This window comes from Ictidomys tridecemlineatus, chromosome 2, assembly GCF_052094955.1.
Source record: "Ictidomys tridecemlineatus isolate mIctTri1 chromosome 2, mIctTri1.hap1, whole genome shotgun sequence".
Taxonomy (NCBI): domain Eukaryota; kingdom Metazoa; phylum Chordata; class Mammalia; order Rodentia; family Sciuridae; genus Ictidomys; species Ictidomys tridecemlineatus.
In genome coordinates this window covers 14,991,552-15,016,775 of record NC_135478.1, presented here as the reverse complement: position 1 = coordinate 15,016,775, position 25,224 = coordinate 14,991,552, and the positions used below count along the sequence as shown (strand labels likewise).

At 54.3% G+C, this 25,224-nt stretch overlaps 1 protein-coding gene across 1 annotated transcript; it reads left to right on the top strand.

Annotated features, from left to right (window-relative positions):
• Positions 1-979: 979 nt before the first annotated feature.
• Cers1 (ceramide synthase 1) lies at positions 980-24,990 on the top strand. Its single transcript, XM_005332975.5, has 7 exons — positions 980-1,345; positions 3,696-3,855; positions 11,870-12,050; positions 13,427-13,588; positions 14,025-14,172; positions 14,390-14,499; positions 24,920-24,990. The coding sequence occupies exons 1-7, from the start codon at positions 1,097-1,099 to the stop codon at positions 24,960-24,962; spliced, it is 1,053 nt and encodes a 350-aa protein (XP_005333032.2). The 5' UTR covers positions 980-1,096; the 3' UTR covers positions 24,963-24,990.
• Positions 24,991-25,224: the final 234 nt, after the last annotated feature.

Genomic DNA, 25,224 nt, shown 5'->3' with positions numbered 1-25,224 from the left:
ATTCGTAGCAGCTAGGAGGTGGGGCAGCAGTGTCAGGTGAGGCGTTTCCAACAAAGGTGACCAGTACCCTCATTGATAGTTTTGGGGGAATTTGGGCACAAGGGGTTGTTCAGTGGTTGATGGAGAGTGGTCCCCAGGGTGGTCTCAAATTATGATCTTAATCCAGTTTCTCTGAGTCTTCCCACAGTGACACCCATCCCTTTGGCCTCCCTCAAGGCCTGTATTGACCTGATGCTGGGGAGGCCTGCTGGTCCCCAGTCTCTTAGAGCAGCAGCAGATGACCCTCAGACTGATCCAGCTCACTCTCTCTTCCAGGGAGGCCCCTAATGTCAGCAGCCCCAACCTCACAGTCTGCCTCTGAGTCCCTAACCACCTTCCACTGGCCCGAGGAGCAAAAACTAGGAAGTGTCACAGGTCCCCAGCCCAATGATGCTCTGCCTGCTAGGAGCTTCTTGGGAAAACAGGGTGAATCTCCACGAGGGGAGTTTTCCTTACGCCTCGCGTGGGCTCTGTCCTTTTGGGGAATGAGAAGCTTCATGTACCTACCCTTCTGAATGTGGGAAGGCCACAGGATGGTCCCTGAGGCTGGATGTGAATGCCTCAAGTCTAAGAGGTGGGAGGGCTCTAGGAAACGGTAAGGGTAGGGGGGACGGTATTGGCGCAGGAGAGACAGGCTAGAAGGCCCGGAAGAGAGGGTGTTGCCGGGCCCAGGACACGGCCTGCTGGTGCCCGCAGTGCCCCAAGCCGCGGACATTGTGTGATGGGTACTGAAGCACGGGGTGAGGACACGGGCAGCGACAAGGGGTCGCACGGAGCCTGCTGGGGATCTAAGTCCACCCGCCCGCCGTCCCGCCTCGGTGTCCGCGCAAGAATAGAGATGCGAGCTAGGGCCGGCCTCCCGGACGCCCCGCAACTCCTCTGCCGCCCCTCTCCGCGCCCCCGCTGGGGCGGAGCTTGCGTTGACCCCGCCCCTCCGTCCTCTGCGCTCCAGCCGGCGCGCCCCCGGCCCAACTGCGGCGCGTGACGCGGGGTGCGCGGCTCCGGCGGCCACCGCGGGCTGGCGCAGGCAGCAGGGGACAGCCAGAGAGCCGGCTGCATGGCGGCGGCAGGGACCGCAGCAGGGCCGGCGGGGCCCGAGCCCATGCCGAGCTACGCGCAGCTGGTGCAACGGAGCTGGGGCAGCGCGCTAGCAGCAGCGCGGGGCTGTGCGGACTGCGGCTGGGGACTGGCGCGCCGCGGCCTGGCCGAGCACGCGCACCTGGCGCCGCCCGAGCTGCTGCTGCTGGCGCTTTGCGCGCTTGGCTGGACCGCGCTGCGCTCCGCGGCCACCGCGCGCCTCTTTCGGGTCAGTGAGAAGCGGGGCCGGGACATGGGGACCCTGGGTTGCAGGGAAGGGGGCCCTGGAAGAGGGATTCAGGGCAGCCCCGCGTCCCTTTCTGTCAGTGCTGGCCAAGGGGGGATGTTATTGGAATGTGGTGGTCCATGGTCTAGAAGGGCCCGGGACATTGGGGCCTCCAGACAAGAGACCCTGGGCCGCTGCGCGCCCCTTTTGATCAGTACCAGGTGGGAGGGTGGGGGTGGATGCGGGGGTGTGGCCGAGCTGGGGTGATCCTAGGATGTAAGGCGCCCGGTGCGGGTTAGGTGTTCCGGACATGGGGGAACCGAAGCACGATCCTTCCTGGTTGGTTTGGGACAAGGGGCCCCGCATGGTGGGGGGACTCGGGCCTCTGCACTGTCTCTCAGGCAGGGCCGAGCTGGGGACCAAGACGTCCAGGACATGGACCAAGAAGCCTCGGCTTAAGGAAGTCACCGGCTCCTTGCGTCTGCATGGCCTTGCGGAGCGCGCTGGAGGACCGCTGCTCAGCCTCCCCGGGGTTCGTGCAGCGGCGGGGGCCCGCTGCCCACTGCTACCGGCTAGAGGCCGGAGCCTCCAGATCGCTGCCTCGCGCCTGTCTGGGGTCAGCGCCACCCTCCGATCAGAGGTGGCAAATGCCTGGGCGTCGTGGCCAAGTTTGTGGTCTCTGCCTTGGGGGTGACATGGCCGGGGTCTTTGGGGATGGACTATGCTGCCTCCAAGAGGCGATGACTGAATCACTGAGTTTCTGGAAAACCTGAGGAGGCCACCTCCCAGGTCAGAGAGTGACAGGTGGTGACATTGACTCTTGACCCCTCTCCCTTTCTTGGGAAGTCATGTTTGTGGCAGGAGCTGGTGGAAAGGCATCTGGGCCTCTAGCTTGACTGCAACTCCCCTGGGACTGGCTGGGGGTCACCCCACCCCAGTCTGACTGGAGGTGGTATAAAGGGTGCGGGGGACTGAGAGCCCAGTGCCAACAAAGAGGCCTTTCTCTGCTGGCTGAGAAGAAGCTGGCCCTTGTTAGGTCAAGATAGGGTGTTGTCTGGCTGCCACTGTGCCCACCCCTGTCTCCATAACACCCACAGGAGGGAGAGATCCCCTCCCCCACCTTGCTCTAGGGAGGGGAGGCAGGTGTGGGGAGGGCTGCTCCACAGGTTAACCCTGTTCTTCAATTGCCTCCATCCGCCTCCCCCAATTTTCAGCTTCCCAGGCTCTCGAGGGTGAAAGCTGGCAGGGTGATATGGCCCTTTTTGGCCACCAGGGCAAATAGGTGCTTCCTCCCAACCTTCTTGAGTGACCTGGGTAGGGCACAGCAGGACCATGTACATCCGCACTTTTGGAATCCTGAAGCGCCCTCCCCAGCCTGGGTGGGGCGTTCTCCCCAATCCCAGCCTCGCCCTTCCCCAGAAATGGGCGGAGGGGCTGCCTGCTTCTCCAAAGCTCATCTTCTTGGCAGGAGCCTGGTTGCCAGGGGTTACCAGAGCTGGCTGTGGCTGTCTCCATGACAACTGCTCTGGGCTCCTCCGGCCCCCTCAGCCCAGGGGAGCAGGCGGGGCTTGGCCTGTAGCTCTGGAACCCCACCCCTAAAGAGCGGGAGGCTCCTCCCCTTCTTGTCCCTGACCCTTCTAATTCCTGGTGGCTCCCCTTGCATGGCCACACTTCCGTGTTCTCCCTGATGGTCCCCGAAGCCCCCCGTCCGCCTCTGACACCTCCTCCGCCTAAGCCCTTTCTCCCCCAGCCCCATCTTTTGCTCTTTCCGTCTCCCCAGGTCCCTGTCCTCCACACCTACCCCGTCCTCCCTGGTTCTTCTCTGGTTCCTCAAGTGCCCCCTCCCAAGCCCCTTTTCCCCTCGACTTCTCCCTCTCCCCTCCTGTCTCCCCAGGGGATCCCTTGGGTTTTCCAGCCTCCCGTGATCCCCAGATGCCTCCAGATCTCCTTTTGGGTACCCCCATCCATCTTCATGCCTTCTAATTCCTCCTCCTCCTGATTGTACCCCAAGCTCGCCCTGTGACCCGAGCCAGGTTCCCCCAGGCTGACCCCATGGGTCTCTGTCACTTAAGCCCAGTGTCTCCCTGCTGGCCCTCCTGTCTTCCCTAGCCTTTCCACACAGTCTCCCCCTCTCTTCCCTCCCCAGTGCTGGGGCCTCGTGGGCTGGACAGCTGGGCGCTAAGTTTAGCCCTTGGCAGACACACCTGGGCTCTGGTTGCTCCAGGCAGTTATGGGCATGGGGGCCGGGCCCTCCCCAGCCTTGTCCTTCCTGGGGAGCTCCCGGGCCGTTTCCCCAGCTGATGGAGTAGCTCCTGGTCCTGGGGCCAACCACCACCCACCTTCTCACCCACAGCCCCTGGCCAAGCGATGCCGCCTTCAGCCCAGAGATGCTGCCAAGATGCCTGAGAGCGCCTGGAAGTTTCTGTTCTACTTGGGCTGCTGGAGCTACAGTGCCTACCTGCTCTTTGGCACGGACTACCCCTTCTTTCGTGACCCACCCTCTGTCTTCTACGGTAGGGACCCTTTAGGGGTGGGTGGGGTGGACTCTGCTTAAAACACACAAAAAACAGGGCCCTTGGTGCTGCTGGGGGTCAGAGGATCCCCCTGGAGGAGGTGATTCCTGCACGGACCAACGTGAACATTTCAGGAGTCAGTTCCAGCATATGCAAAGGCTCTGGGGCACTTACGAGGTTGTTACTTGAGAACTAAAAGAGTGGCTGCTGCAGCTCTTGACAGGAGATGGAGTTTCATTCTAAAGGGTTGGGTTTAAGAAAGGGATGGACGAGTGGCGTTTGTGGGTGATAAAATGTTTCCTCTGCAGCTGGGTGGAAACGAGAGTCTCCCCAGTGTCTTGACCCATCTTGGCAAGGATATAAAGATGATGGGAGGTGGCTTCCCCCAGTTGGTTGGATTTGATGTGGGCATCACAGGGGTTGGGCAGGAAGGTGGCTACAGAGGTGCTGGGTGGCCTGTCCCAGCCAAGGAGGCAGGGCAGGGCTAGCATTGGCCACGAGGCACGGAAGAGCCCAGCTGCACTGGGGTTCCGGCTCCTCTGCCCTGTGCCGAGTACCTGGGCCGAGTTTCTGAGTCACACGTCAACAGCGTTACCTGCCATTTGACAGGAACAGACTGGGGGGGCTTCCACGGGCACCAAGCCGCAGTGGGGGGCCATGGCCTGGGAGCACACACCAGGCAGGTTTTCCGCCTCCCGAGTCCTTGGAGGAACCCGTCTGGCTGAAGCGTAACTCATCTCCCTTCAGGTTCGGGGCATGGAGTTGCCTTTGGCTTCTTATCAATTATGCTTTCAAGAGAGCTGTTTCAATGTGCATTGATTGAGCACCTACTGTGTCCCACTCGCTGTGCTAGACACAGCCAGGAGCGGGTAGAGAAAGCCCGTTGTCCATGCAGTGCTGACGGTGGCGCGGCAAAGTGAGGCATGCCATCTGCTGATGGCAGGAAGTGCCCCCAGAGAGTCTGGGCGGCAGACGGTGATGGGGTGCTGGGGACGGGGGCCAGGGGTAGTTTCCAAGAGGGATAGGGATGGCCTGTCACTGAAGGGGACTTTGAATGAGGGCCAGGAGAAGAGCAGGACAGGCAAGAACGCCGTGGCCAGGGGAGTGGGGATGGCGGGAGAGGGGCAGTGGGCACTTCAGGCCTCGGAGACCATGGTGAGGGTTTGGGACAAACCTGAGGGCTGTGAACAGAGGCGGGAAGTGACACACCCTGCCATTGGCTGGCATTGGCTCTCTGTCACCAAGGCTGCAGAGGGGACTGAGGACGGGGTTTAGGAGGCACTCACCAGGACACACGGGACCCAGGGACAGGAGTGGCCGATTGGAGAAATGCTCAGGAAGTAGAGCCCAGAGGCTCTGCAGCCCAGCGGAAGTGGGTGTGCAAGGAAGGCGGGTCCCTGGGCCAGGTCTGGGATGGGAGGTTGATGCCGAGTCAGGAAGTGAGGAGGGGACAAGGTGGGAGGCACTGGGTGTCGAGTCAGCAAGTAGACGCAGGTGACGAGGGGCCGGAGAGTAGTTGTGAGGCCCCTGGGTGAGCCCATCTGGTTTGGGGTGCTGTCAGGGGACACCAGGGAGCCCCTTGTTGTAAGGTTGGCTGAGGTAGGGCCAGAACTAGCGATCCCGGTGGCCAGAGGCGGATTTCTAGAGTCAGGCTGGAGAGGAACCAGGAGCTGGGGTGCAGACAGCAGGGAACTGGGGTACAGAGAGCAGGGAACTGGGGTGCAGACAGCAGGGAACTGGGGTGCAGAGCCTTCTCTTGAGTTTGTCCAGTTCCTGGGAGGTCGAGCAGGGGCTGCGGGCCCAGGGAGGAGGAGGGCAAGCGGGTAGCCTCTTGGATCAGGTGTTGGGTGAGGTGACTGTGGTCCAAGATGTCCTCAGGGTGTCAGGGAAGGCTGGAGTGGACAGTCATGCTCAGAAGTGGCCCAGGCTGGAAAGTAAAGCACATGTCCCCTGCCTGTGCCCCAGATCTGTGGCCTGAGCCTGGAGGAAGACGCTTTGTAGTAGTGGCAGGACACAGAACCTGGGGGCCAGCGGGCAGGAGCTCCAGGTTCATGAGTGCATTTCCCCCAGGGGGGGCCAGTGCACCAGCCCTGATGGCTGTCCTCGGTCCCCAGCCCGCTCCCTCCCTCCCCTCTGGAGCTCCTACCATGGGCTGGCCAGACACAGCTCTCTCCAGAGAGGTGGCCAGAGGTGGCCACCCTGTAGAAGAGGCTCCCATGGGTCAGGATCCCAGAGGGACAGATCCAGGACCCACATGGGAGCAGTAGGAGGCCCCCTGGGGTTCCAGGGGGCAGGGCTTGGATGTCAGCTTCAAAGTTAAGGGTGGAAGAGGGACGAAGCAGGTGGGGCGAAGGGCTAGAAGCTCGGGACCCAGGCAGCCAAGGGCAGAGCATCAGGTGGCCAAGGATGGAGCATGAGGTGAGCGTCTAGCCAGGAGCGTGATTTTTGCTTCGGGGAGCCCCTGGGTGGCTTCAGTGGGGCGGAGCTGGGAGAATGGGATCCGATTCGGAGATTTTTTTTTGGGGGGAGGGGAGTACCAGAGATCGAACTCAGGGGCACACCACCACTGAGCCACCTCCCCAGCCCTATTCTCTATTTTATTTAGAGACAGCGTCTCACTGAGTTGCTTAGCGCCTTGCTTTTGCTGAGGCTGGCTTTGAACTCACAACCCTCCTGCCTCAGCCTCCTGAGCCACTGGGATTACAGGCCTGTGCCGCCGCCCCTGGCCATGAGATGTTTTTTTTGTTTTGTTTTGTTTTGTTTTTACATTTTTTAAATTGATGTGAAATTGTTATTACATGAAAAACATTTAGCCAGTGACCAAAAGACAAATGCGGTGTGATTCCCCTCTGGGAGGCCCCTTAGTTGTCACATAGACAAAGGTAGAATGGTGGGTGCCAAGGGCTGGGGGAGGGGAGCGGGGTGTGGGTTTAATGGGGACAAAGCTTAAGTTTTGCAAGAGTCCTGAGCAATTTGAACACACTTAAGGCCACTGAACTCACAGACGGCCAGGATGGTATCAGAGCTCCTTAATTTGTTTGTTTGTTTATTCATAAGACAGGGGGCAAGCGATCCTCCTGCTTCAGCCTCCCAAGTCGGTGGGACTACAGGTACCGCCACCACACCTCGCCCAAATTAACCAGCGGTTTAAGCCAAGCGCAGTGTATAGCACCCAGCTCTTTCAGAGACTGACGTGGGAGGATCCTTTGAGCTCAGGAGTTCGAGGCCAGTCTGGGCAACAGAGGGACAGACCTCATCTCAGAATAATCAAACAGCTGGGTACAGTGGCGCACACCGCTCATCCCAGCAGCTCGGGAGACTGAGGCAGGAAGATTGCAAGTTCAAGGCCGGCCTCAGCAACTTAGCGAGACCCTAAGCAACTCAGTGAGACCCTGTTTCAAAAGAAAAGAAAAGGGCTGGGGATGGGGCTCCGTGGTGAAGCACCCCCGGTGCCAAGAATTAAATAAATGAATAAAGTGAACAATCGAGAGGCACCTTCACAGCACTGTGTAAGCACCAGCTCCGTCTAGTTCTACCGCATTTCCATCACCCCCGGAAGAAACCCTGTCCCCATCAGGAGTCCCTCTCCGTTTTCCTCCCCTGCCCCTGACACCTGCTTATCTGCTTCTTGTCTCTGTGGATTTGCCTGTTCTGGGTATCTCTCTCCTTTTCAAATGTTTTATCTTATTTTGTATTAAAAGTTTAAGTCATCCACATCAGTGGGGTGCGGCGTGGTACCTCGCCAGGTGCACATGGCGCGCGCTGACTCGCCCAGGCCCCTCATCCACGCTCCTCTTCTCCCGTCCACCCTCTTGCTATAATTGCTCTTGTACTCTCAGGTCGGCTGGTTTTCCTTTTTCGATTTAGTGTCCACCAGGAGAGCCAGCTGCAGTGTTTGCCTTCCGTGCCTGGCTTGGTTCACTTAACGCCATGTGCTCCAGTTCTGTCCAGCTGGCTGCAAATGGCAGGGTCTCGTTTTCCTTTAGGACTGAATAATATTCCACCCGTTGATCTGTCCATCTGGTGACAGAGAGTAGGCTGATTGCACACCCGAGCCACTGTGAACAGTGCTGCGATCCACACGGGTATGCAGGGGTCTCTTGGGCACACTTTAGGTGCATTCTTGAGCGGGGTAGCAGGATCACATGGATCTTCTATTTTTAGTCTTTGGAGGACTCTCCCCACTTTTCTCCACAGTGGGGTGTGCTAATTCACATTCCCACCAGCAGTGTATCAGAGTTCCTTATTTGCCACATCTTCACGAGCGTTTTTTTTTTTTTTTAATGGTACTATTTGATTAAGCATTTTTTTTAAAGAGTGAGAGAGACAGAGAGAGAATTTTTAATATTCATTTTTTAGTTTTTCGGCGGACACAACATCTTTGTTTGTATGTGGTGCTAAGGATCGAACCCGGGCCGCACGCCTGCCAGGCGAGCGCGCTACCGCTTGAGCCACATCCCCAGCCCTTCACGAGCGTTTTTAAATTTTTGTTCTTTTTGTTTTTTTTATAATAACTATTTTAACTGAGATTAGGTCATATCTCATTGTAGGTTTTTTGTTTTGTTTTGTTTTATTTTGTTCTTGATATGGGAGATTGAACCCAGGGGTGCTTATCACTGATCTGCATCCCCAGCCCTTTCTATTTTTATTTATTTATTTGTTTGTTTGTTTGTTTGTTTTTGAGACTGGGCTAAGTTACTGAGGATGGCCTTGAACTTGTGATCCTCCTGCTTCAGCCTCCCATCATTGTAGCTTTGATTTGCACTTCAAAGCTATTCTGGAGGCTGGGGCAAGAGGATTACAAATTCAAGGCCAGCCCCAGCAATTTAGTGTCATCCTGTCTCAAAATAAAATAATAAAAAGGGCTGGCATGTAGCTCAGTTATGGATCGCACCTGCATTCAATCCCAGTACCCCCCCCCGCCCCCACACACACACACATTGTTTGGCTGCTCAGAGTCCTTTGTGCTTCTGTATTAACTTTAGGATTGTTTTTTTCTATTTCAGTGAAGAATATCATTGGTATTTTGATGGGAATTGCATTGAACCTGTAGACTGTTTGGGGTCTCCATAGGGACATTTTAACCATATTAATGCTTCCAGTCCATGAACATGGGATATCCTCCCTCTATGCCACGTTGAAGGTTCCTTACAGCTGCTTTGGCTGTAATTAATGACTGAACACAGCGCATACAGAGGCACAGTCAAAGAGACCCACTGTCTCTGGGAGCCACCAAGGGATGGGGACACTCTAGTGGCTCAGGAAGGGGTGGTGCCGACAGCCGTGGGTGTGTGAGGCTCACTGTGTGGCCACTCCTGCAGTGGGAATGGGGTCCCCTGTCAGGTGTTGCACTGAGGAGACAGAGCTATGCTCCTGGCAAGGCCCTCTGACTCTGGCAGGTGGCACTGGTAAGGGGCCTGAAGCCCCTGACCTCCGGCCAGGCAGTGCTGCGTGCTCAGGCACTGCATGGGGGGAGAGGACCCCTGGAACTGTGGCTGGCACACCTTCCCTGACTGCAGCTCACGCCCAGATATGGCCCAGGGGTGGAGTGGCAGTGGGAACTCAGTACACAGGGTAGGGTGGCCACTGGAGCTGTGCCCTCCACCCACCCCTCCAGCAGTGCCCTCCCAGGCGTGGCTTGTGGTGGGAGGGGGGCCAGCAGTGACCCCAGGGGCACTTGGCATGGCTGGTGTATCCTGGCCCCAGGGGACGAGCTCCTGGTGTTCTGGACGTCACTGTGCCATGCCAGCCATCCCCTGGGCTTGGGGGCTGGGGCCACAGTTGCCCTCTGGGTCCCCGAGGCTGCAGCCCCTGCCCGGGGCAGGGCAATGTCCATGGTGTCCCAGAGACAAGGATCTGCAGGACTCTCTGATGCTAGAACAGCCCCGACTCAGACCAAATCTCCCTCCTCAAATGGACACCCTGCTACGGCAGCCTGGGAGGCCACGTGCATCCCTCCACAAGCAAAGCTCGTGGGCACAGCCTGGGTGGCTCCCTAACTGGGCTGCCAGCCTGTGAAGGCTGTGGAACTTTCCAGTAGCCAGGATTGCCCGCATCCATGCTGATAGTTTGTGGGACACCACCATTTCCCCCGGCCCTGCGAGGGGGGTCCTTTCTCCCCTGGATGGTGCTACTGAGCACTTTGTGCCTCTTTGGGTTGCAGTAGCCCGGGGGCCTCTGAGTCTCAGAAGGTTCTGTTCTCTCTGCAGCCAGTTCCCGTGTTTTGTCACGGTCCGGTCACCTCCAAATCAATATACTGCTACCTGGTTCTTCTTGGTGAAGGAGGAAGCCAGGGCTGAGAACCTCTATCCCACGTCATCCTGAAATCCCTCTGTTCTGGACATTTCTAGACATAGAATCTTGCCAGGTGGCCTTTGTTGCCCTCCACATCAGGGGTTCGGGGCTCGTCCAGGGCCCTGCGCAGGTGCTGCTGTTCCTCCACTCCTCCACTGGGGGGCGCTTGGGTCCTTTCGGCCTCTTGGCAGCGGGGACAGCGCCGCGGGGGGGGGGGGGGCGGCTGTGCAGGGGCTTGTAGGAGACCTGGGCACATCCCTAGGAGAGGAATTCCTGGGTCACTGTGGTATGGCCACCGAGGAGGGAGGGAGCGGACTCTCTGGATGGGAGGCACCACTGCCCGCACCAGGTTGCGGACCAGGTGGAAAGGGGAACGAGCAGGGGCGTGATGGACTGTCACTGTCGTGGGGATGTGGGTGCATCTGGATTCCCAGGGAACATTAGAGTCTAGCTTCAGGTCACTGGGGCCAGAGGCAGGAACCCCCCCGATGGAGCCCCGAGAACTTTCTTTTTCAGGGGTGGGTGGGTGGGCAGGGGGGGCGTGGCCAGCGGGAGGACAGCCCGGGCGGCTCCAGGCTGATGCGAGCACAGCAGTGGTGGTCCTTGGCCTCGGTAGCTGATGGCCCCTGTGACGGGCTGAGCTGAGAAGGAGACATGGTGGTGGAGCGCAGGGAGGGGCTCCTGCCTTGGCCTGAGGGAGCAAGTCCCCCGAGGACGGTGGGCAGATCTCAAGAGGCTGTGAGCTGGCGAAAGAAGATGGGAAGGGAAGCCAGGGACAGAAATCCTGCAGGGGAGGAATTTCAGGGACAGGAGCATCTTGGAATGCATTAGAGAGTAGCAAGGAATTGTTTAATAAAAATGTCCCTGGGCCAGGAGCGGTGGCATCTGTGATCCCAGCTTCTCAGGAGTCTAAAGCAGGAGGATTGCAAGTTCAAGGCGAGCAACGTGGACCCTGTCTTAAAAACTTTATGCCATCTGCTGGGCGTGGTGACCATGGCTGTAATGCCAGCGGCTGGGAGGCTGAGGCAGGAGGATCACAAGGTTGAGGCTGGTCTCAGCAACTTAGTGAAATCCTCAGTAGTTTAACGAGATGCTGTCTCTAAATAAAATATTTAAAAAGGGATGGGGGCGCTGGGGATGTGGCTCAAGCGGTAGCGCGCTCGCCTGGCATGCGTGGGGCCCGGGTTCAATCCTCAGCACCACATACCAACAAAGATGTTGTGTCTGCTGAAAACTAAAAAATTTAAAAAAAACTAAAATAAATAAATAAATATTTTAAAAGGAATGGGGGTGGCTGGGGTTGTGGCTCAATGGTAGGGCACTAGCCTAGCACATGTGAGGCACTGGGTTCCACCCTCAGCACCTCACAAAAATAATTAAATAAAAGTATTGTGTCCAGATACAACTAAAAATATTTAAAACAAAAGTGCTGGGGATGTGGCTCAGTGGTTAAGCGCCCCTGGGTTTAATGCCTGATACAAAAACAACAAAAAATCTTTCTATAACCATCCACTCCCAATTTCTAGGAATCTAAACTGCTCTATCAAAATGACACCTATTAATAAAACACGAGGGCAAGAACCAGGAGAGAGAGCCAGCAGTCAGTACCCTGCAGGGACTCATGGTCACTCTGGCACTCAGATGACAATGTGCCCATCAGGAGGGGTGTCATGGGGCCAGAGGGGTGAAGGTTCCTGACCACAGGTCTGGCTGTCCCCAGATTGGACGCCGGGCATGGCGGTGCCGCGGGACATTGCAGCCGCCTATCTGCTGCAGGGGAGTTTCTACGGCCACTCCATCTACGCCACGCTGTACATGGACACCTGGCGCAAGGACTCGGTGGTCATGCTCATCCACCACGTGGTCACCTTGGTCCTCATCGTCTCCTCCTATGCCTTCCGGTGAGTTCAGGGTGGGCAGGCTGGCAGAGGGGACAAGAGGGGGCAGAGCTGGGAGCCAGCTCAGACCAAGGGGCAGAGGCTGATGCCACTGTGGGGGACCCGGAGGTCAGAGGTGGGGGCAAACTGTCAGGAGTCTGCCCAGAGAGACTGAGATTCTGGAAGGATGGGGTGAAATTGGCCCAGAGAGCCACCTCGTCACCCAACCGGTGTCCCTGGATCTCCACCGGGATGGTACCCTGGGCTGAGTCGCAGCAAGGGTTTCTTGGAGGCATGTCCGTGATCACAGTAGACACTTCCTGACGTTCTAGAATCCAACAACTGTGGCAGCTCCGCAGTGGCCCACACCTGTGATCCTGGGTCTAGGGAGGCGAAGGCAGGAGGATTTGCAAGTTCAAGCCCAGCATTAGCAACTTCCCAAGGCCCAAGAAACTTAATGAGATTCTGTCTCAAAAAATAAAAAGGGCTGGGGTGTGGCTCAGTGGTTAAGCACCCCAGGGCTCAGTCCCCAGGCCTAGAAAGAAAAAGGCTTCACATACAAAAAGGAATGTGAGAAATATCTTTCTGTCGTTTTTTTTTTGTTTGTTTTGTTTTGTTTTTGTGGTTGCAGATGGACAGCATGCCTTTATTTTATTTGTTTATTTTTATGTGGTGCTAAGGGTCGAATCCAGTTTCTCGCACATGCTAGGCAAGCGCTCTGCCTCTGAGCCCCAGCCCCAGCCCTATCTGTCCGTCTTTTTGTTATCTTGGATTACATATTGAGATGCTTTGGATATACTGAATCAGTCCCCCCGCACACACACACACACATACATGTGCAATTTATATGTAAATGATATATATTATTTGTGTGTGTGAGAGGTATGGTACTGGGGATGGAACCCATGCTAGTCACCTTCCGAGTCCTCAATGACCACATGTGCCTGGTGGCTGTCCTATCAGACAATGCAACATTAGAACATTCCTGTGGTTCTGGAAAGTTCTACAAGATAGCACATCACTAGAGTGTAGAATCAGATGATGAAAGAAAGAAAAGCACGTAGGCAGCCATCTCCCCCTACCATTAATGAAAGAAAAGATTCAACAGTTTATTTGAAGGTTGTAAGAACCATGGGGGGAAATTAAGTAGGGGGCTAAGGCTGGGAGGTGTCGAGGTTTCAGTGGGTGGTTGACTGACAGGTGAGGAAAGTGTCCTGAACACCTGGGAAGGGCATGTTGGGTGATGGGAATAGCGTGTGTAAAGGGCCTGTGGCAGTAATCAGTGAGCTCAGGTAATGAAATGCCCCAGTACAGAGAGAGAGAGAGAGACAACCCAATGACCTCAAGCCACCGAGCCCAGTGCAAATTGCCTTGTTGGCCCCCTTGTCTCGTCAACCCAGATACCACAACGTGGGCATCCTTGTGCTCTTCCTGCACGACATCAGCGATGTGCAGCTCGAGTTCACCAAGCTCAACATTTACTTCAAGGCCCGAGGCGGCTCCTACCACCGGCTACACGCAGTGGTGGCAGACCTGGGCTGCCTCAGTTTCTGCTTCAGTTGGTGAGTGGGTGGGGTACAGGGTGGGGACTAGCAGGGAAGGAGTGGGCCTGGTGGGATGGGCGGGGACTGTAGGGCAGGGGTGGACCTGGTGGGGTGGGCGGGGACTGCAGGGCAGGGGTGGAACCTGGTGGGGTGGGCGGGGACTGCAGGGCAGGGGTGGAACCTGGTGGGGTGGGCGGGGACTGCAGGGCAGGGGTGGAACCTGGTGGGGTGGGCGGGGTCTGACAGGACAGGGGTGGTTCCGAGTGGAGGGAAGGGTGGGGCTGAGGGGGAAAAGCGCAGGAATAGAGGTGGAAATGGGGGTCCGGCAGGGGTGGGGCGGGGAGCACTGGAGGGGTGGGGTTATGGAGGGACAGGTGGATGGCACTGGGCAGGCCTGGGTGGGGCCACTGTCCCTGTTCCCCAGCAGCTTTCCTGACCCACTCTCTGCTCGCAGGTTCTGGTTCCGCCTCTACTGGTTCCCGCTTAAAGTGCTGTATGCCACGTTCCACTCCAGCCTGCTCGCGGTGCCCGACATCCCCTTCTATTTCTTCTTCAATGCGCTCCTGCTGTTGCTCACCGTCATGAACCTCTACTGGTTCCTGGTGAGTCCGCTCACCCACTCTGCCGGCTGTCCCATTCTTGTCCCTATCGCCAGGTGGCAGTCCAGCGGCAGGCCCTTCTCAGGCAGGCAGGGGGAGGGGCATGTTGGGCAGCGGTAACAGCACATGCAAGGGGCCTGTGGCAGCAGCGCACAGCGGTCAGAGGGCTGCACAGCAGAGAAAGGGGTTTCTGTCTCACCAGTGCCTTCCTCTCCCCCAGTACATCGTGGCCTTCGCTGCCAAGGTGCTGACTGGCCAGATGCGCGAGTTGAAGGACCTGCGGGAGTACGACATGGCAGAAGCCCAGAGCCCCAAGCCCAGCAAAGCTGAGTGAGTGTGGAGGGGCGGCCGCCCCGAGGTCGTTCCTTTAGTGGCACCGTCTAGGCGGGCTCTGTGGGCAGTCCTCGGAGTTGCGGCGGATGCAGCGATGCCACTGCAGCGATCCCACCGCTGCCCTGAGCCTCCGTCCAAAACAGACTGCAGCAAAGGCCCAGATGACAGACGTAGCCACAGACTTAACCGCGGTGATGCACAGAGCAGCAAGGAGGGCCAGAGAGAGGTCGGGGAGGGGTGGAGAGGAGAGGGGCAGGGTCTGTGCAGGGGGAGCAGAGGGGCAGGCCAGCATCTGGCCAGAGCGTGAAGCCAAGGCCCCGGGTCATGAGGAGCAGCTGTTGACCAGGCCAGACCCGCCTCCAGCTCACTCCTAACCAAAGCCCAGGGCAGCAGAGCGTCCACGCCTTGTCCCTGCCAAGACTTCCTGGCCTCAGGGTCCGGCAGGCCCAGGCTGGGGCTGGGGACTTGGACCCAGTCCAGCGGGGAGGGAGTCCTAGGGAAGAACTAGTGAACCCCTTGGATAGAGAGACCTCGGGCCTCATCAGCCCTCAGTGAAAGTCAGACGCATCTCAAGGCCCAGTGTAGGGCACGTCCGGGACTCAGGTGTGAAGGGTCACATGAGGGGCAGGAGGCATTCCAGGTGTGCAGCACCCCTCAGCCAGGTGAGGGGTGAGGGGCGTTTTGAGCTGGAGCAAGGACAGGAGGCTGCGGAAGGTTCCAGAGGTGCTGACCAGCCAGGTGCTCTGCTTTGGTCAAGGGGTCATGGTTTCAGGGGGAAGCAGTGGGCTCAGACCTGATGAGGTCGGGAGTTTTGTAAAAGAGTGAGCCATGAAGAGATTTAAGAATCTTCTCGAAGGACTTGACAAGGGTAACCAAGACCCGGGAGAGGGAGAGCGGTGTGTGGAGACAGCCCCAGCCACTCAAGTAAATGGACATATTGTTGTACCCGCCGAGCGGGGCCTGCCAACGGGATGTTCCAGGGCCAGGGAGTCAGCACCTGGGGGTGGAGAGGGCAGGAAGGTGTGTGGGAACAGGGTCACTCACAGACAAGGCTGGGCCACCCCTGAAATGGAGGTTGGGGTGCTCTGTGACCATGGGGAGGCTGTCACCATCATCCAGGCACACAGGCAACGGGTTGTAGCCAGGAGGTAGAGTGCATTCAGGTGGCAACTTTGAGAGAACCAATCAGATTTACTTTGGATGCAGGTGAAATAGAAATAAAAGAATCAAAGATGACAGAAGACTTTTGGCTCAAACTGCTGTTTACAAGAAGGGGTTTGAGACAGGGTGTGTGCACCCGCAGATGGGGGCTTTGAGGGTCTCGTCTGGGATATGTGGCATTCTGGCTATCCATTGAATGTACGTCAAGAGATGGGCCAGGTATAACTGAGGAATGTTCCAGAAGATTCCAAAGGCTTCCAGTGGCTTCCAGGGGAAGGGGCAACTAAAGAGAATAGGGTAGGGGAACCTGCTTGGCCAAATCCCAAAACCAGAAAGGCTTTCTTGTAGAACAGTGAACTCACGGTGGAGATGCCCTGTAAGCTAAGGCCTGAGTCAAGCAGAAGCCAGACCTCCTGGCCCCACCAGGGCCCACTCTTTTCTCCGAGAATGTCAAGCCAGAATGCAGGGGTGATGGCCAGCAGCCTGCAGCTTCACCGGAGAGCATCTCCATTAGAACAGCAAAACACGAGCTGCGTCCATGAACTGTGCCCAGCAGTAGAGGGCCAGGGAACATGTCGTGACAGACCCTGTAGCACCTCTACAGAATCGGATTCTCCAACTAAGGCTGGAGTTAGCACAGCTGGGTGTAAAACAGAATGGGATAAAAAGGGTAAAACCAAGGGTGGCTCGTAAAAGAGCTGGTTAGGGTGCCTCCACTGACAGCACTGGAGGCTGGTGGGTGTTGCTCAGGAGGAGAGCTCAGCCTGGCATGCACGAGGCCCTGGGTTCTATCCCCAGCAGACAATCTGTCAATCAGCCAATCAATAAAGGCACCCTGTGGAGATCATGAGAAACTAGGATATGAGGAGATTAAGGACCTGAGACAACTAAATGCAGTGTGAGTTACTGGGCCAGGAAAAGATATTATTGAAAAATTGGTGAAATTCAAATAATACAGTGGGTTTGGTTAATAACGATGTAGCAGTAATGATGGCTTCTTAGTTGTCTTAGTTGTAGATACCCTGTATCATGGGAATTTAAGGTGGAACATTCTGGAAGCTGGAGAAGGGTATATGGGAGTTGTTTCTGTGACATTTCGGCAAATTTAAAATTACTCTAAAAAAAACTTATTTTAAAAAAGCTTGAGTGGTCATTAAAAGTGGCATTGGGTGTTGTTTCTTTCCTAGGGCTACTGTAACAAAATGTCACAAGTGATTGGCTTAAAATACTCAGCTGGGCTCAGTGGTACAGGCCTGTAATCCTAGGGACTCAGAAGGCACAGGAATGTGAATTTCAAGTTCAAGGCCAGCCTCAGCAACTTAGCAAGACCCTGTCTCAAATCAAAACAAAACAAAATAGAATTGGGAATGTGGTTCAATGTTTAAGATCCCTCTTGCCTCTTCCAGCTTCTGAGGGTCGCAGGTGTTCCTTGGCTTATGGCTGTGTCCCTTCCTCTGTCTCCATATGGCCACCTCCTGTTTTTTCCATCTTGCATCTTGTCTTTTCTTTCTTTCTTTTTTTTTTTTTTTTTTTGGTGTGGAGGGGGTACGGGGGATTGAACTCAGGGGCATTCGACCATTGAGCCACATCTCCAGTCCTATTTTGTATTTTATTTAGAGACAGGGTCTCACTGAGTTGCCACCTGACCACACTCCACTTTTGCTGAGGCTGGCTTTGAACTGGCGATCCTCCTGCCTCAGCCTCCAGAGCCACTGGGATTCAGGCATGTGCCACCGCGCCCAGCCGTCTCTTCTCTTCTATGTGGACAGTTGTCAGCCTAAGTCTAGGATGATGTCATCCTGATATTCTTCACTTAGTTGCAGTTGCAAAGACCCTTTTTCAAATAAGGACATACATACAGATTCTAGAGATTGGGATGTGGACATATCTGTGGGGGCCACCCTTCAACTCACTGCCATCATTAAATCTCAATTAGATATAGCTGAAGAGACAATCAGTAAATTGAACACTGTGAAGAAGAATATCCAGAACACAGCATAAGTAGATGGAAAACAGGAAAGCCAGGATTAGAAGAATCATCCAGTCTAGGAGTTCTAATAGGAGATCAGGGAGAGGAGAAACAATATGAGAAGATGTAATGCTGAGAACTTTCCAGAAGTGACAAGACATAAGTCATAAGCAGAATAAATTTAAAAAGTATGTCCCCGACCCATCAAAGCGAGCATAGAAATCAGCCATGAGGGAAAAGAGATGGGACCTGAAAACCGTCTCAGACAACTGCAGCAGGCAAACCAGCAGATGAGGAGGAAGAGTCGCTTCACGAGTGGACAGGTGACAACCAACTCAGAATTGTGTACACCATTTAAAAGCAATTACTCAAGAGAGAGGAACCCACAGGAAAAAGAAAAGAAAGTACAGCCAGCATATCTAGTCTCAGCCACTTGGGAGTCTGAGGCAGGAGGATCCTTTGAGCCCCCAAGTTCCAGACCCTATCTCAAAAACAAGAACCAAACAAACACATTTTAAAGCCCCAATTTGAGAAATTTTATTTTTACTTTTGGGTTAAGTGTCTCTTACCTTCCTCCCTCCCTCCCTCCCTCCCTCTCTTTCATTTTTGTTATTGTTGTTACCGAGGAATTAACCTGGGGCTCCCCAACCACTGAGCCACACCCCCAGCCTTTCTTTATTTTTTGAGACAGGGTCTCACTAAGTTACTGAGGCTGGCCTCAAACTTGTGATCCTCCTGCCTCAGCCTCCCAAGTCATTGGGATTACAGGAGTGTGCCACCTCACCTGGCACAACATGGAATTATTATTATTATTATTATTATTAAGCCCTTTTAATTTTTTTATATTTTAGGACAGGGTCTCCCTGAGTTGCTTAAGGCCTTGTTAATTTGCTGAGGGTGCTTTGAACTCTCAAGCCTGCTGTCTCAGCCTCCAGAACTGCTGGCATTACAGGCAATGGAATTCTTTTTATTCTTTTTTTTTTTTTTAACTTGTTTTTTAAGCTGTCAATAGACCTTTTTTAAAAAATTGATTTTAAATTTATTTGAACATATAAAATAATCAAACCCAGTGCCTCACACTCAAGCGCTCTACCACGAGCCACGACCCCAGTCCCACAACTTGATGTAGGATATTCCAAATGATGTAGCCTTATAGCACCAAGGCTATATGACAAGTGACTGCTCCAGGGAGGTGGCAGATGCGCCCTGCTCCTCACTCAAGCAGATCAGAACCAGAGTGAACGTATGTTCTTAAGGATATTGGTAGAAAGTGACCTGACTGAGGCCTGGGGGAACCTGGCTGCTGCCGACACCAGGATCACAGACTGCAGGAAAAGTCAACCAGGTTTGAAAACGGAGGCAGCCATGACTGGGAATCACTGTTCAGGAGATCATTCAAGCGTTACAACAAATCCTATGGCAATCAAGGAGTGCCGATCCCTTCCTCACTCCATATTGCTCGGCCCATGTCACTTCCTGGGTGGTCTGAGTTGCTGGTAGACTGCTCTCCTTCACTGATAGCCATCCGTCACCTGGGGTCACCATGTCTTCATCGTGACCCTGCACCTTGCTCTGAAGCCCTCATCTCCCTCTGGGGCCTACTGGGATTGCCCCTCCTTCAAGGGACTGTCACCTCATTCCAGCTCTGCTGACCTGGGAGATGGTACCCCATGCTTTGTCCGTTCAGTTTCTTGCTTCTGCTGTATCTGCCGCCACTTCTGTGACCTACACACTGGCCCAACGTGGAAGAATCATTGTCATAACTGGCCCTTTCAACAATGATCTGGCCTCCACATCCTGGAGAGGCCGGGGCTGTTCACTTGCATGCTGCCTGCGCAGGGCAGCTCCTCTCCAGAGCCGGTCTCAGCCTTTAGATATGCATCCTCCCACTCGGACACACGGTGACCATGGAGACAAACCCCGTCTCTGCCCTTCGCCACCAGCCATCTGAGCCCCTCTCCCTCTCTCCCAGGAGATCTGCAGTTCTCCTCCGTTCTCCTTGAACCCGCCTGCTCTGAGCTCTTCCTCCCGCCATCCCAGAGATCACTCCTGTCTGACCGTCCTTATGGCTTTGATGCTAAACCTGGGGATCACCTCTCCCTCTTTCCCCCCATCATTTATTTATTTATTTATTTAGTGCCAGAGATTGAACCCAGGGTCTCTGTGAGTTGCTTAGGGCCTCACTAAGTTGTTGAGGCTGGCTTTGAACTTGTCATCCTTCTGCCTCAGCCTCCTGAGCCTGTGGGATTATAGGCACACACACAACTTTTTTAAATAGTGTAATGGTTAATTTGAATTGTCAACTTGATTGCATTAAGAGATGCCAAGGAAGGGAACGGTGGGGGGTGTCCATGAGGGTGTGTCTAGGAATGATTGGCATGTGGGATAGCCAACTGAAATGGGGACCCTCCCGAAGTGTGGGCAGCACCGACCAATAGGATGCTGGCGTGGATGGAATAAAGGTTGGAAGCACAAGGAAGCAAGAGCAGGTGCAAGCTTGATTCTTCTTGAGCTGGATTGCTGCTGTGATCCTCTGAGAATATCGGACTCTTGCTCCTTCCTTCTTCCGAAGCGGGGACTCTGCCAGTGAGTCTCCAGGGAGTTTTCAGAAGCCTTCAGACGAGGGAAGATCTATTGATCCCTCTTAATCAGGGTTTCAGCCTCTTGGACTGCGCGAAGCTACTGGTCCTTCCAGCTCTCCTGCCTGCAGATGGCCATTGTGGACTATCCAGCTTTTGGCTGCTGAAGCCAATCTAAAAATTCCCCCTCTTATAATTACACTTCCTGTTGATTCTGTTCCTGTAGAGGACCTAATACAAATAGGCTTTATTGAGACATAAATGAAGTATCATGCAACTTACCCAGTTACAGTGTAGAAGCCAGTGGTTTTTAGTACATTCACAGGTTTGGGCAGCCATCACTATTGTCAAGTTCCAGAATATTCTCTTCATCCCACAGATCCATCCTCATTGGGATGTTCCTCAGCCCATGGCAGCTGCCATCCTGCTTCCCGCACCATACTTCTTGAGCCCCCTTCTCCCTTTTGTGTCCCCCTTTCTCCCTATTCCCCGTAAGTTCTTGCTTGGCCTCTCTGGCCACCTAGCTGCTCACCTGCACTCCCAGGGCCCTTTTCTGCCCACATTTAGTCTGCACTGACTTCCACGCCTCTCTTCTCGCGCTGCTCCTCCAAGCCCTGTCCTCCATCCCCAGCAGCTGCTTGACCTTCCTAACTTACAAAAATATCCCAAGTCAACCCATTCCCACCTCAGACTACCTCTCTAGAACAGTTTCCCATCGCAATTGATGGCAACTCATAAAAGTCTTGCAAAACCCCAGGGAGTCCCCTCTCTCCTCCTCCTTCATGAAAAAAAAATATACCCACATGCCACCCAAGTTGTCCACTGTCACCTCTTTCTCTTGTTACCACAGTGGTGGGCTGGAGCTGCAAGGTACCCATCTTATATGGAAGAGAGGTCACCTCCCTCACACTGGGTGCATCCCACTCCCCAAAAGGAAAATGCTGGTAGCTGACTCCAATGTGTGTGTGGGGGGGGCAGGGGGGGCGGCAGCACTTTGGGGTTTGTGCGGAAAAAACAAGCAAGAATCAGCAGGAACTCTTGGTAAAATGCTGTGGGGCAGGGATGCCGGTCCTTAAAAAGACCAAACTTGCTCTAAAAGCACAGGAATCAAGGACCAGGCACAGTCTTCGCTATTCAGGGGGCGGAGGCAAAGGGTTCCGGAGCCCAGGAGTTCAAGAGCATCCCAGGCAACGCAGGAAGACTCTATCTCACAAAGGAAGAAAGGAGGAAAAAGAAAAGGGAAAGAATGAAGGAAGGGAGAGAAAAGGAGACGCCCCTGTTCAAGAACAGAGCTGAGAAATAGGCCTGAGTCCATGAAGACTTTAGCAACTACTAAGGACCAGCGAGGGCAGGAAGCCGGTCATAGAGGTGGTGGGTCACGTGGAGGGGCAGCTGGAGAAATGAGTGAGGTTGGGTCTCTGTCTTTTCAATTCCCAATTCAAACTCCCCCTACCCCGGTTTTAGTCAGCTTTTGTGTTGCTGTGACCAAACTAGAGGAAGAAAAGTTTATTTTGGCTTGTGATTGCCAGTCCCCCCCTGTGCAAGCAGGGTGCCCCCATGGTCTCTTCTCAAAGAAGTCTTGACTTTTACACCCTGGAGCCTGAGATGGGTATAGTTTTGCCCATCTCTAAGGTGCCCTCAAGCCATCGGTCCTATTATAGCTGAGCGATGTACTTAGCATCTCTTTGGTGACTGTGATGTCTTTAACAATCACGACTTGCTTAGCCCCAGTTTTATTTGCACTTTTCTCACTTATGGCCAAACTGCAAGTTTTCTGAATATATATATATTTTTTGCCTTCTGCTCTTGATCATCACAGTAAACTTCACTACTTCACTAAAAGGTGCCAGGAATATTCATAACACCACTTGAATTTTGTGCTGCCAGATTAATTCATACCTTACCTTTAAATTCAGCCTCACAAAAAGTCTCAGGACCCAGGGCTGGGGCTGGGGCTCAGCGGCAGAGCCCTCCCCTAGCATGTGCAGGGCCCTGGGTTCCACCCTCAGTACCATGTAAAAATAAATAAAATAAAGGTACTGTGTCCAACTACAACTAAAATGTAGACAGCTTCTTTGCTGGAACATAACATCAATGGCCTCAACTGCCCGGGAAGCTCCGATTACAATGTTCTAAGGCGTCTCCAGGCTGCACTTCTAACTCTTCAAAATCCCTCCCTTTGCACACCAGCTCCAGGGGGTTCTGAGCCAGGTGGTCAGGTTAGTCACAACAGCAACCCTGCTTCTCAGGACCAATTTTTCTGGTTTAGTCAGCTTTGGCGTTACTGTGACCAGAGGGACCTGCAAGAACAACATAGTGGAGGACAAGTAGTTCGTTTTGGTTTACAGTTTCAGAGATTCAGTCCACGACTGGCCGACTCCAGAGCTGTGAGTCCAAGATGAGACAGACATCATGGCGGAAGGCAAGGTTGAAGAAGGACATGGCAGCCAGCAAGCAGAGAGAGTCCATTCACCCAAGCCTTCGGTGACCTAAGGCCTCCACCTGCACTCTACAGTCAGTGCCCAGTCAATCCATCAGTGTATCAATTCATTGATGAGTTCAGGCTCTCATTATCTAATCATTTCACCTCTGAAAATTCTTGCATTGTCTCACATGTGAGCTTTTGGAGGACATTTCATATCTAAAACATAGCACCCCATGTATCAAAGAGGTCAATATAACATAAAAAAAAACTTTGAAATCAGCCCTGAACTCAGATGGGAGATTGTGTCATCAAGGAATGGAGAAACACTTCACTGTGGGAGACTTGAGAAACCACAGCAGGTGGGTGAATTTGACCCTCAAGGCCTAAAGGGTCACTGGCAAAGTTAAAGACAGAGGGGCTCTGAGCAGGGCTCATTCCCCCGCCCCCCCTCCAAAAAAAAAAAAAAAAAAAGACCAGCAAGACAGGATGGTGTGCTGCAGGAGGGGACATCCAGTTGGCTCTGAAACACATAAACAGAGGCTGAGTTTTAGTCCAAGGGGAAGAATGAATTAAAGTGACCAAGCCAGGTATGATGGCAGACACCCAGAGTTCCAGCTTCTCAGAGAGCTGAGGCAGGACGATTGCTTAAGCCCAGAAATTTAGGATCAGCCTGGCAACACAGTGAAACCCTGTCTCAAAAATAAATAAAACAGGGCTGGGGATATGGCTCAAGCAGTAGCGCGCTCGCCTGGCATGCCTGCAGCCTGGGTTCGATCCTCAGCACCACATACAAACGAAGATGTTGTGTCCGCCGAGAGCTAAAAAATAAATATTAAAAATTCTCTCTCTCTCTCTCCTCTCTCTTTAAAAATAAATAAATAAATAAATAAATAAAACAGGGACTGGGGCTGGGGCTAAGTGATAGAACGCTCGCCTAGCACGCGTGAGGCCCTGGGTTCGATCCTCAGCACCACATAAAAATAAATAAAGCTATTGTATCCATCTACAACTAAATATATATATATATTAAAATAAACAAAGTGACCAAGACCTTTTCCCTCAGGACCACTCTTATTTTTCTCATGGAAGGTTCTCCGAGATGGAGTGCTCCACAAAGCTAAAGTGCAGAGGGGACCACAAGCACATGTGTGTTTGTATTGTGACAATACCCAAGTGCAAGACACAAAGATTAGCCTGCAAACGTGGCTCCAGAGACCCGTGACCTTTCTTCTCTTTCTGATGTCAAGACCATTAGATGGTTGGCTCTGTCCCCTCTTGACCATGCAAGTCAAGTCTATGAAGCAAACAAAAAAAATAAGCGTGAAGACATGAGCAGTGCCCACAGACCAAAACAACAATGGCCAATGACCTTGACCATGGGGTCAAGAACCCGCAGTGAGAGGCCAAATCAATTCAACAAGGTGCCACTAGGAGGCAGGGGCAGAAACTTGGGGCATTCCTCCCCTTTGAGTGAGGACCTCAGAGTCCTGCCACGAACTCCCACAGGGAAAAGAGAATTTCTGGAGGGTGGCAGCAGGCACGAGGAGGAATCTCCGATTAGTATTGGGTTTTGGGGAAAACTGCGTCATTTTGCACAGAGAAGACGTTTTCTTTTTCTTTTCTTTTTTTTTTTTTTTTGCAAGAGAAAACGTTTTTACAAACCATACCTCTTGTTTACCGGTTAGGTGTCCTTCCTTTGAACCTCATGTTGGTTCAAGTTTTGCAAAGTAACAAAACTTGTGCTGGGGATGTGGCTCAGTGGTAGCGACCTTGCATAGCATGCATGAGGTCCTGTGTTCCATCCTCTGCAGTGCAAAGCAAAACTTCTGGAAGCTTGTTTCCAGAACATAGAAAGTATGGGACGGGGCTGAGGTGGATGGAGGGCATGGATGCAGAGGCTTGAGGCCCACAGGGAGAGGGGGCTGTGGCCAGTTTTACCACCCTGGGAGGGCGGTAGGATCAAGTGCCTGGTCTGTGAAGGCGGAGGTGTTAGGCGGGGAATAGGGGAAGAGAAGGGTTTAATTGGGAGGGGGAGAGTAGGGAGAGAGGGGGAAAGTAGGTGCGGGGACATGCCTACAGGAGGTCTTATGGCCCTATGGGCAGGGACGAGGCGGGTCCGAGGCGGGGGAAGGGACCTCAAAGTAGTGAGGCAGCAGCCAGGCGGGGCCTGGGCCGGGCCTGGTCAAGGGACGTCTGGGCCAGACAGTGGGGTCCTCGGAAGATCAGGAGACAGTGGGAGGAGCCTGGGGTTACCAAGCTAACTGCACTGCTTCTGGCCTCCAGGAAACCGCTGAGGAACGGACTGGTGAAGGACAAGCGCTTCTGAACCCCTGGACCCCCTTCCCCACCTCCCAGATTCGGCCCCGTCCCCAAGACACCCACCGAGCCCCTGGAGACCTGGGTCCGCCCCCTGTCGAGCCCTGTCTCTGGAGGCCCGGGTCCGCCCCCAGGACCCTCCACACCACACTTCCCGGGACCTTGGCCCCCGTCCAGCTCCGCCCCTCCAGGGCCCAGGACTCTCGCGGCCACCAGTCCCGGGACCCCCGCCCCGCCCCCTCAGATCCCGCCTTAGGGATCTGTCCCAAGTG

What these genes read in the sequence shown, in the direction of transcription:
- Cers1 (XM_005332975.5), top strand. Translation starts at nt 1,097, where the DNA reads ATGGCGGCGGCAGGGACCGCAGCAGGGCCGGCGGGGCCCGAGCCCATG. An exon ending in GTCTCCTCCTATGCCTTCCG is followed by an intron (nt 12,051 to 13,426) that starts GTGAGTTCAGGG and finishes TCGTCAACCCAG; the next exon opens with ATACCACAACGTGGGCATCC. An exon ending in TGAACCTCTACTGGTTCCTG is followed by an intron (nt 14,173 to 14,389) that starts GTGAGTCCGCTC and finishes CCTCTCCCCCAG; the next exon opens with TACATCGTGGCCTTCGCTGC.